The sequence below is a fragment of the Dermacentor silvarum genome, chromosome 3 (genome assembly GCF_013339745.2).
Source record: "Dermacentor silvarum isolate Dsil-2018 chromosome 3, BIME_Dsil_1.4, whole genome shotgun sequence".
Lineage (NCBI taxonomy): Eukaryota > Metazoa > Arthropoda > Arachnida > Ixodida > Ixodidae > Dermacentor > Dermacentor silvarum.
In genome coordinates, this window is record NC_051156.1 from 18,397,738 (window position 1) to 18,408,505 (window position 10,768).

Below are 10,768 nucleotides of genomic sequence, written 5' to 3' on the forward strand. Positions count from 1 at the left end.
TACTCTGGAGGAAGCCAGAAGCAATGGGGAGGTGGCACTCCTCATACTCCTGGACATTCAGAGTGCGTTCGATGGCCTGCCACACTCTTTATTGAGAGCGCACTGGACGGGCTTGGCATCGGGGGCTGCCTCAGGCAGTTCATCAGCTCCTTCCTGACGGGAAGGACACTCCGGGTGAGAGTTGGACGGACCCTGAGCAGCCCCCGCAGGGTGACCATGGGCGTCCCCCAGGGCTCGGTGCTAAGCCCATTTCTCTTTAACACAGCCCTGGCGGGACTCCCCGCAGCCATACCGGCAAACCCAAGGTTCCCAACACAGTGTGCCATCTATGCAGACGACGTGGCTCTGTGGGCACATGGACCGAGGCGCAAACTGCAGTCCATCCGGACATCTCTGCAGCAATCCCTGGATGCGGTGGCCTCCTACTTCCGGGGCATTGGACTCCTACTCTCGCCTGCCAAGACAGAGGCTCTGCTGGTGCACCCATCGGCTGCTGCTCGGGTCACTGTCGGGAGGCTGGTGCTGGGAGGCACTCCAATCCCATGGAAGAAGGAGGTCACTTATCTTGGGCTCCAGGTGGACCATCGACTGACGTGGATACCTGCTGCCAAGGCCGCCACCACCAAGGCACGCCGCGTAAAATCGGCAGTTGGACGGCTCCTCCAGCGAGGCAAGGGCTGCACCACCCGATGGGCCATCCGGCTGTACCAGGCTGCTGCCACCTCCGTGCTCCTATATGCGCTCCCGTTGGCCAAGCTAACGCCGACCCGCAAGCAGCAGCTGGAGATGGAACACCGGATGGCCATCAGGTCGCTCTTGGGCTTGCCACGAAACTCACCCGTGGCTGCCTCCCTGGCAGAAGCCCAGACCTGGCCGCTCCTGCTGCTCATGCTTCGACAGGGGCTCCTGCACATGGTCCGGCTCCACCACACTCCAGATGGCGACGCCCTGGTGCGCAGACTGCGGAGCCATCCCTCCTCCCGGATGGGCAGCATCTGTGCACTTTATGACGAGCTGGTTGGGTACTCGCCCACCGCGGTGAAGCCACCACCCCCCCACCAGCAGCCACTCGAGATCCACCTCACGCTGGAGCGCAAGCGGAAACGCAGAACACCCAGGTGCGAGCTGGAACAGGCAGCGCTGTCCAAGCTACACGATCTTGGCGGGCACCTGCAAGTGTACACGGACGGATCTGTCTTCCCCTCCAGCGGCTCGGAAACGGCAGCCTGCGTGATCCCCGCAACGGGCCAGATCCTGCAGTGCCGCCTTCCATTCGCGGCGAGCTCCACTGCAGCAGAGCTAGCCGGCCTACACCTGGCAGCTGACTACCTCGCTGCCCACCCTCCGCAGGTCCCAGTGGCCATCCTCACAGACTCCCGTCCAGCTCTCCAGGGTCTGCTCCAACCAGACCGAGCAGGCATCACAGTGGCCCTGCTGCTGGCAAAGCTGACAGCACTGCACAGGAGCGGCATCCCCCTCTCACTCCACTGGCTCCCGTCCCACGCAGGCATAGCGGGAAATGAAGAGGCAGATGCCGCAGCCAAAGCAGCCCATCACGAGCCGGTCCAGGTGAGCACGGCAGTGGCAGCGGGGGACTTCACGCGTCACCGGCTGCTGAAACTGCTCACCGCTGCACACCCGGACAAGCGCGTGGCCAGCGGACAACCTCCGCGACCACTCCCCGACACCGGCCTCAACAGGCAAGAACGAACCCTCCTCCTGCGCCTCAGGACGGGGAGCGCATGGCCAGCCGCTCGCAAGTTCAGCGTGGGGCGAGTCTCATCCCCGGCCTGCAGGAAATGCGGCTCCCCAGAGACCCTGGAGCATATCGTATGCCACTGTCAAGCCCTCGCGACCCCTAGGCACGCGATGACAGTGGCATATCACAGCCTTGGCCTTCCAGCCACCTCATTGGAAGACTTCCTCTTCCCCCGCCATAGTCCTGTCACAGCTTTGCAATCCTTCTTGGAGTTTGCCGCTGTGGCAGGACTTGCCTTCCTGTAGGCCCCCCCCCCTGCCTGCCCCTTGCGGTCCTTGCCACGGTGAGCTGCTGCCGCTGATCACTTCCACACCCTACCTACCCCTTCCCCCTCATCCCCCCCTATCTTTTCTTCCCCCTCTTCCCTTCCCCCCGATGCTGAGCCGTGCTCCCTTCTGGGCAGCAGAAAATAGCATCCTTTCCCCTCTATCTGAACCACTATATATACATTCTATTCTCCACCTCCAGGCGCCTTCCTCCTCCGGCGCTCGCTTCCTTCGCGGCTTCAAACATCCCATCGCCGAGGATGTTCGCCTGCACTCGCCGGAGCAAGACGTGTTTTTCTTGCTCCCTTGCGCCGCTTTGTTCCCCTCCCACGACCACGCTCTGAGCGTAGCCCTTATCAGGGCTCCCAAGGGAGTGGGTCGTTAGGAACCTTAGCTCTAGCTGAGTTATCGTATAGCTAGGCGGCTACACTCAACATGTAGCCATCCAGCCCAGCACCCTCACGATGGGTGACCTCTCGGACGGCGAGTCCGGTTTCGCGCCCAGCGGCACCCCCGGCCGCTCGCGGAACATGGAGGCTCTCCTCAGAGCCACTCGACGGCTCCTGACCCATGACCTGCACCCACCGGCTCTCCAGTCTGCATCCCAGAAGGTCGGAACAGTGGATAAAAAAATGCGCATTGCCAAGCGCCTCCGGCCTTCACCCAGACGCACCGGCGCCCCGACCCCTGCAACGGCCCGAAAGCGCAAGCGCCGCAAAGTCGCCGCAGCCCCCCGGGATGCTGCATCCCCACCAGCCACATCACAAAGCCGCCCCCAGTTTGAGAGAAGCTGAGACCACAACCGGTTCGCCACAGCACACCGAACTGGTCTCGCCTCCCCCACCCGCGCAGCACGAAGTGGCCACGCACTCCCCCCCCCCCCCCCCCCCGCCCCCCCAGCAACCTGACACAGCAGGGGACCGTGCGGCAGACAAAAAGAGCCGGCATACAAGTACGCTCTCCAGTCCCCCCCTCTCATCCGCTTCCATGAGCCCTTCCGAGAGCCCCTCCCCCCCCCTCGCCATAGACCGAGAGCACTCCGAGCAGCGAGGACACCTCCTCTCCAGCTTGCACCCGATCCCCTTCCCTGTCGGATACGAGAAGCCTCCGAGCTGTCAGAGGGAGAGGAACCTGTCCAGCAAGTCCACCCCCCAGTGGGTGACGTGGCTCCCGAGGTGGCGGAAGTAGAGGAACCGGCTGCTCAACCACCCGCACATCACGAGGTCCCCAAGTTCCCGGAGGGAGACGAACCGGTTGAGAGTCAACAACTCTCAGAGCACGTGGATCCCAAGCTCCGGGCGAGAGAGAAATCTCCCCAGCGACACCACCCCACGGCGGACCAGGTTGACACTGCTCTACCGGAGAGAGGGAAACCGATCGGACAGCTCCCTTCCCCAGCCGGAACGGCGCGCCCCAGCTGTGTGCTTGTTACCCGCGCCCCCCTGGTCGAGGATGCGTTCGCACCTCTACCCCCTCCAGGCAAGCCGCCCCTCCCCCACCCTGGCACAAAGGCAAGCCTGCCACAGGCAAGGAGGGAGAGAGACAACCAGCTGAAGGAGTCAGCTGTGGCTCCAAGGAAGCAGCCCAGCGACCGGGCCGGCACACGTGCACTCAACGGTGCCCGGCACCCTCCAGCGATGCGAAACCATAAGCGCCGCCGCCGCGGAGGCCGTCGACAGCGTCCTCGCGGCGCCCCAGCCCTTCTGCCTTTGCGGGAACCCTGCGACACTGTGTTGTATCGCCCCCTTGCCGGGATGACAAACTTCCTCGCACACTCGCAGGAGGCGATTGCGGCACAGCTGTCGCGGGTGGCTGGCGCGCACCGGGTCAGAGTCAACTTCCGACTCAACATTGTCGCGGTTGACGCTGCCACCGACGCTCCACTGGACCCGCTCCTCGCTGTCACGGAAATATGTGGCGTCCCGGTTCGCGCGACGTCAGCCCCGGCCGAGTCCTGCACGGGATACGTCTTCGGCGTCGACCGCAACCTCAACGACAACATCCTGCTGGCGAATGTCGAGTCGGGTGTTGCGGTACTTGGATGCGTCCGTGCGGGCGGTAATGTTGTCCTCCGCTTCGCGGGCAGGAAGCCCCCTGCTGAGGTCGCACTGTTTAAGGTGCGCCGGTCTGTGCTCCCGAAGCGCCCGCGTCCTAGGCAGTGCCACCACTGTGGCGCCTACGGCCATGTGGCCGCGATCTGCACCTCCGAGCAACGTTGCCTCCGTTGTGGGGGCGCCCACAAAACGTCCGGCTGCACGGCCAAACAAGCCACCTGCCTGAACTGCGGCGGCCCGCACGCGGCGACAGAGCCGCGATGCCCCAGCTGGCAGCACGAAAGGAAGGTCGCTTGAACCCTCGCCTCGTCTGAGCTGCCCATAACTCGCCGCCAAGCTACCGTCCTCGCCCGCACCACGGGACAGCCCACCACACAGGGGCCGCAACAACACGCCGCCTCCCTTGTCCCGTCCCGAGTGCAACCTGGCCGGAGCTACTCCGACGCCGCGGGCGACCGCCCGGCGAGGCCGCCCGTCGCGGGCAACACGTCGACGCCTGCGCCCCGATTGCCCTCGGCGTCTCCCGACTCACGCGACGCCGTCATCGCGCTGTTGACTGCCGCGCTCGCGTTCGCGACAGAGTTTTTGCCGCAGGACTGCCCCACACGCCCACTGTGCGCGGCCGCCCTTGCCGCTCAACGAACACTCGCCAGCCATGGCAGTTAGACCTCAGGGTGCCTCTCGGCCGCGCATATTGCGGTGGAACTGCAACTCCCTGCGCCGCCGACACGCTGAGCTCGCAGAGCACCTTCCTCTGCACGACTACGATATTCTCGCTTTACAGGAAACGTACGCGTGTGCAGAGGAGGTCTCGCTGCCGGGCTACATCGGTTACAGCAGTGCATCGGACTGTGCGATGCCTGAGTGTGACGCTGCGCCGTGCTCTGTTGACGCACATCCGCCTGGCCGTCCCCGCGTTGCCGTCTACGTGCGAGCCGCCCTTCCTCATGCGCGGGTCCCCACGGACCACCTGTGCTCCGCGATGATCGAGTGCGTGGCCGTCACTGTGCGCGTGCGCGGCACGAACACCTCGGTGGCCAGTGTTTACGTTCGCGCGGGTGCCCGTCGCGCCGACTACTCGTTCGTTGTGCGCCTCACTGCGCTGCTCTCGCCCGACACCGTCGTGTGCGGCGATTTCAACGCTCACCACCGCGACTGGGGCAGTGCCAGGAGCAATGCGCGAGGAGGGGACTTGTCGTCTGCCGTTGCGGCTGCGGGCCTCACCGTCCTCCAGTAGCGCACCCAGGATCTCTGCCAGGGGGGGTTGACAGTTTGCCAATACCACCTAAACAGCATTAATTTCGATTTGTTCACGGGAAATTGTCAAAAAAGCCTCACCATGTAGATGTTTGCAGTGCCTGTATAACACAAAAAATGTGGTTGATCCCTCTTATATAGGAATCGGTATAGAACACGAAAGTGAAACGTGTCTTCACAGAAGTAGCGTAATGTTTATTGCACATTGATATATAATGTCTATTGGTGTTTTGTGGCTAAAGCGCCCTTAGGCGTTGATGCACCGACGCTGACGCCTGGTGGCACGTCTCCTCCATCACGACTACCAACGTCGATGACCATGAGCAACCGTCGTGCATATGGAAGCTGCACTACGCTGCACACGCTAGCACAACGCGAAAGACGAAGCACGTAACTGACACACTAATACAACGCGCAAGACAAAGCACGTAACTGAATCGTCACCGAGTCAAATCAGCGCGTACAGCGCGTCGTAATTGCAGCCTCCGCGATCAACTTCAGAAACATTTTCAGAGCTAATTGCGGAGGCCACGCTCCGCTGTGCTGAGTACGGTGAACGCACTACCAACGCCACCTAGGTGGCGTTGGTAGTGCTTCTTGATGCCAGCGTCCCTTCGAATGCTGGCATCGAGGCGTCGTAGTGCTGAGACCACCGAAGCGTTCACTGTCGGTGCGCGTTAGTGTCATAATGCAGTACTTCTCTTTTCTGCTCGTAGGCGGCGGCACCGCCCCGAGCAAGAGCGCGGGTACACGGAGGAGTGTTAGATATATAAGGCGCGTCTGTGTAGCTCTCTGCAAATGCGTTTGTGGCGCAATGGGTTAGACGCTCGGCGATCTATCGTCGCGGACCGAGAGGTCGTGGGTTCGATTTCCAAATTTTGCATGTTTGTGGAACTTTTTCTTCTGGTTTCTTTCTTTGTATTATGTTCTATGACGTATTTCCGTGACGGAAATACGTCAGTGAAGTCTTGGTGGACCCCGGCATAAAACACTTTCGTGTTAAAAATGCGCTTTTTGCGAGTGTGCAGACGATTGCGCGTCTTACATCTTAGTTGCAGTACTCAAATGCGTAAGGAAAGAAAAGGGGTTAAAAAAAAAGTGGGATTAAGTCGGCCTCAGGGGGGGTTACAACCCCCGAATCCCCCCCCCCCCCCCATCGGTGCGCCACTGCCGTCCTCAACAGTGGGGAAGCGACGTTCGTGCGGCGGGACGGAGTCGCCACAGTGATCGACCTGGCGCTTGTCTCGGAGCGCTGCTCTTACTCCTGGCAGCGTGCTCCGGACACCGCCGGATCGGATCACTACCCGATCACCCTGCGCCCCACCAAGCCAAGTCGCGGCGCCACGCGCGTGTACGCTGTCGTGCGGTGGCCGCTCTTCCGCGAGATGTGTGCGAGACCATCGCACTGCAGTGATTACTTCGCGCACATCGCGGAGTGCGCGGGCCGTGCCACGACACGCGTGATCGTCCCCGCCGGCACGCCCTGCCCCGACATCAAGTTGCTGAACGTCCGCGCGGCTCGCCGACGTGCTCAGCGACGCGCGGTCGGCTCCGGTGCCGCCGCGGACTGGACTACATACAACCGACTTGACGCGATGTGCAGGCGACACGCGAGGCAGCTGCGCCGACGTAGCTGGGCGGGCCTCTGCTCGTCGCTCGCGAGACCCCGCAACCAACACCGCGGCTGGCGCGTCCTGAATGCGCTGCTGAACCCCAGGACACCACGGTTCCCTGTGCTCGCCATCGCTGTGGCGCAGGGCATCAGCGAGCTCGCGCTCGCCGAACAGCTGCCGCCACTGCTCCCCTCCTTGGTGTGCCTACGGTCGCAGTGCGGGCGCTCTACGTGGCTGTGTTCGTGCGGGGTGGAGATCAGTCAACCCACGCGCAGGCAATCACAAGTCTGTGCGAGGAAGACTTCACCTTTCACGAGCTGCAGCGCGTGCTGTGCCGCGGGCGGCGCCGCAGTGCGCCCGGGCAGGACGGAGTCACCCACCAAATGCTGCGCAACCTGGACGAAGATCAGCGACACTTCCTGCTCGACGCATTCAACGGTGTCCTGCGCAGCGGGTGCCTCCCCGGAGTCCTGGCGCTCCGCGCTCGTGGTGCCAGTACTGAAGAGTGGCAAGCCGCCTCGCAGCCTCGCCTCATACAGGCCCGTCTCTAACGTCAGTCCCTGGCAAGACGATGGAGGCGATGACCCTGTCGAGGCTCCAATGGATAGCGGACATCCGGGGTGTTTTTCCGCCTGAACAGTGTGGGTTCCGCACGCACCGCTCCACGGCCGACTGCCTTGCCGCCGTTGTGGGCACGCTGGAGCAGGCAAGTCGCGACGGCCACGCCGCGTTCCTGCTGCTCTTAGACGTCCAGAGCGCGTTCGACTCCCTGCCCCACGACACCATCATCTCGGCTGTGCGCGCTCTTGGTGTGGGGGGCCGGCTCCTGGCGTACGTGCGGGCCTTCCTAACAGACAGGTCGTCCGTTGTTCGGGTTGGGCGTGCGACCAGCTCGCCCCGTTCAGTGACTTGTGGTGTGCCTCAGGGGAGTGTGTTGAGCCCCTTTCTGTTCAACCTTGCACTCGCGCCCATCAGCGAGTGCGTGCGCAGCAGTGGGCACCTCCCTGTGCGTACCGTGGTTTACGCGGACGACGTGGCGCTCTTCGTCCGTGGCCCGCCGGCAACGATGGCACAGATGCGTCTGCAGCTCCAGGCGGCGGCGGATGCGGTCGGCGACTTCCTGCGGGCTATTGGCCTGCGCTTGTCGGCGGCAAAGTCGGAGGCCATCATGGTCTACCCACGCGCTGCTGCCCGGCGCCACACTGGCTGCGTGGTCGTCGACGGTGTTCCTCTTCCCTGGCGGCTGACGGTGCGCTACCTCGGGCGCACCATCGACCATCGCCTGACATGGCTCCCCGCCGTGAAGTGGCTTCGCGCAGCCATGCGCCAAGTTGAGGGCGCGGTGCGCGCGCTCCTCGCGCGTGGTGACGGCTGCCCCCCCCCCCCCCCTTTGTTCGCGGTTGGCATGTACGGTGCAGTGGCGCTGTCCAGGGTCCTGTACGCGCTCCCACTGTGCAACCTGCGACCGCATCTGTGGCGACGCATCGACGGCGACCACCGACGAGTGCTTCGCATGTGCCACGGCCTGCCCAGTGCTTCCCGTGTCGCGGAGACGCTCGCGGAAACCGGCGCCTGGCCCGTCTCCCTCACTGCCGATCTGCGCGCCCTTGGCCACTTGGAGCGCCTCTCCCATGCCCCCGGTGCCGGCCCCATGCTGTCATATCTGCGCGAGCTGCCCAAGTCGCGTGTGGGGATGCTCCTCGAGCTCTTCGACAGCCTGGTGGTCGACGCCCCGGCCTCCCCTGCTGCCTGGCCGCCACCAAACCAGCGTGTGCCGTTGCGAGTGTGCCTCGACCTGCCGGGCATCCGCTCCAAGCACCGCACGCCTCGTTGCGCTGTGGTGCAGGAGGCTGCTGCACGGATACACGACGACCTGGTGGGGAGGGCACACCTGTGCACTGACGCTTCTGTCCGCCAGGATGGCTCCGCGGCCACCGCCTGCGTTGTGCCGCACCTCGATGTCGCGAGACAGTGACGCCTGTCCTACCGAGCTTCCTCCACCACAGCGGAGCTTGTGGGACTACATCTGGCGGCCGACATCCTCGAAGAGTCGCCGTTCCTGAACCGAGTGGCGATTCTTTGCGACTCGAGGTCCGCTTTGCGCCAGCTGCTGCTCGACGAGCGCGCGCCGCCACTGGCACAGCGCGTTGCCTGCAGGCTGCATGCTCTACAGCGACAGGGGTGCGACCTGTGCCTCCAGTGGATACCGTCGCACGTCGGTGTCGCCGGGAACGAGGCAGCTGATGACCTGGCAAGGCGCGCCCACGATCCCCTATCCGCGCTGTGGACGCGAGCCAACTCGTTCGACGTGGCGCGGCTTCATTTCAAAAGGGAGCTCGCGCTGCGCCACCCCGACAGCCGCGTCGCGCGCGGTCGCCCGCCACGCCTGCTTCCGGAATCCGGCTTCACGAGGAGAGAGCGAGCCTTCCTCCTCGCACTCCGGACCGGTTCCGTCTGGCCCGCCGAGCGCAAGCACCGCCTCCGCGGAGCCTCCTCGCCCCTCTGCCAGGACTGCGGTGCTGTCGAGACGCTGCAGCATCTGATGTGCGAGTGCAGTGCTTCGTCGACGGCGCGCGCTACTCTTGCCCGCGTTTACCGCGCGCAGAACCTCCCCTGCTTGACGGTGGAGGACGTCTTCCACCCCTCGGGCTGCACATCGAGCCACGGCAAACTCTTCCGCGCACTGCTGAACTTTACCGACGACGTGGGTTTGGTCGACCGCCTGTAGGCCTCCCGTGTGGGCTCCCGGCGGCTCTTTCGGGGCCGCCCGGGGTGCTGTGTTGGCGTTGGGGTCTGGCGGGTGTCTCTCGGCGGCTACGCCCTTCCTCTGTTTGTTTGTTTGTTTGTTGTTGTTGTTGTTGTTGTTTTTTGTTGTTGTTGTTTGTTGTTGTTACTTTTTTATTTTTTATTTTATTTTTTTTCCTTACGACCTGTTCTCATTTCCGACAGTGTGCGACGTGAACCCCACGCGCCTGCGGCGCCTTAGATGATGCTGCTGCTGCTTCCGCTCCTGCGCCTGCGACCTCTTTCCCTTCTCTTTCCTTTCACTCCCCATCCCCCTGTGCAGCGCGGTTGAGGTGTCCTCTATTGAGAGACAGTTATCGCGCTGCACTTTAACCCAATCTTTCACCCTTTCCAACAATAATCTCTCTCTCTCTGTCATCCTCGCCACTGTCCGACCACCCGTGGCTGGCTCGCGCTTCGCAAAACTGAACCACGCTCGGCACCGTTCAACCTCGGCCTTAAACAGCGCCGCTGTTAAAATTGACAGTCACTTTAGCATACGCCAAAGAGGGTGAAGGCTAAAGCCTGCACGCTCAAGGGACATTTATTAAATTACTTGACATTCTCATTCGAATGCTTGTTCCTTCTTATTGCTTGTTTTCTCCGACCAAAGGTGGCTGGTTCAAGTGCCATAATTGACACTGCCGTAACTAACTCTGCCTTAATTAACCTCGCCCTTATTAACACCAAACGTCGAGGGTGCGACTCCCATGGAAGGTCGTGGGTTAGAGTGCCTGAATTAACTCTATCTCAACACGACGATGACCCGCACATCATCAGAATTGTTGCGTGAGCGTTTGCATATTGGTAAGACACGATGCCGGGTCGGTGTAGTAAGTGAGTTATTAAGTCGGAAAGCTCTCGGTGTGGTAAGTGAATTACTACACCGAGTCGTCATCATGTACGATTTCACTTCGACGACACGGTTTTCGCTCAAGGACGTTGAAGGTCGACTGAATGATGAGACATATAAGGCTTTCGCCTAAATAAAGGGGAAGCGAAATGTAGCAATAATGCAACATAAATGACTTTGGA

General features: G+C 62.4%; 2 protein-coding genes across 2 annotated transcripts; both read left to right on the forward strand.

Annotated features, from left to right (window-relative positions):
• Positions 1-216: 216 nt before the first annotated feature.
• On the forward strand, positions 217-2,004 carry LOC119444236 (uncharacterized). The gene has a single exon (XM_037708663.1). The coding sequence runs from the start codon at positions 217-219 to the stop codon at positions 2,002-2,004; it is 1,788 nt and encodes a 595-aa protein (XP_037564591.1).
• A 5,525-nt stretch (positions 2,005-7,529) lies between these two features.
• LOC119444237 (uncharacterized) lies at positions 7,530-9,677 on the forward strand. The gene is made up of 3 exons (XM_037708664.1): positions 7,530-8,291; positions 8,571-8,825; positions 9,057-9,677. The coding sequence occupies exons 1-3, from the start codon at positions 7,530-7,532 to the stop codon at positions 9,675-9,677; spliced, it is 1,638 nt and encodes a 545-aa protein (XP_037564592.1).
• Positions 9,678-10,768: the final 1,091 nt, after the last annotated feature.

What these genes read in the sequence shown, in the direction of transcription:
- LOC119444236 (XM_037708663.1), top strand. Translation starts at nt 217, where the DNA reads ATGGGCGTCCCCCAGGGCTCGGTGCTAAGCCCATTTCTCTTTAACACA.
- LOC119444237 (XM_037708664.1), top strand. Translation starts at nt 7,530, where the DNA reads ATGACCCTGTCGAGGCTCCAATGGATAGCGGACATCCGGGGTGTTTTT. An exon ending in TGCGCCAAGTTGAGGGCGCG is followed by an intron (nt 8,292 to 8,570) that starts GTGCGCGCGCTC and finishes GGCCACTTGGAG; the next exon opens with CGCCTCTCCCATGCCCCCGG. An exon ending in CACGGATACACGACGACCTG is followed by an intron (nt 8,826 to 9,056) that starts GTGGGGAGGGCA and finishes GCTTTGCGCCAG; the next exon opens with CTGCTGCTCGACGAGCGCGC.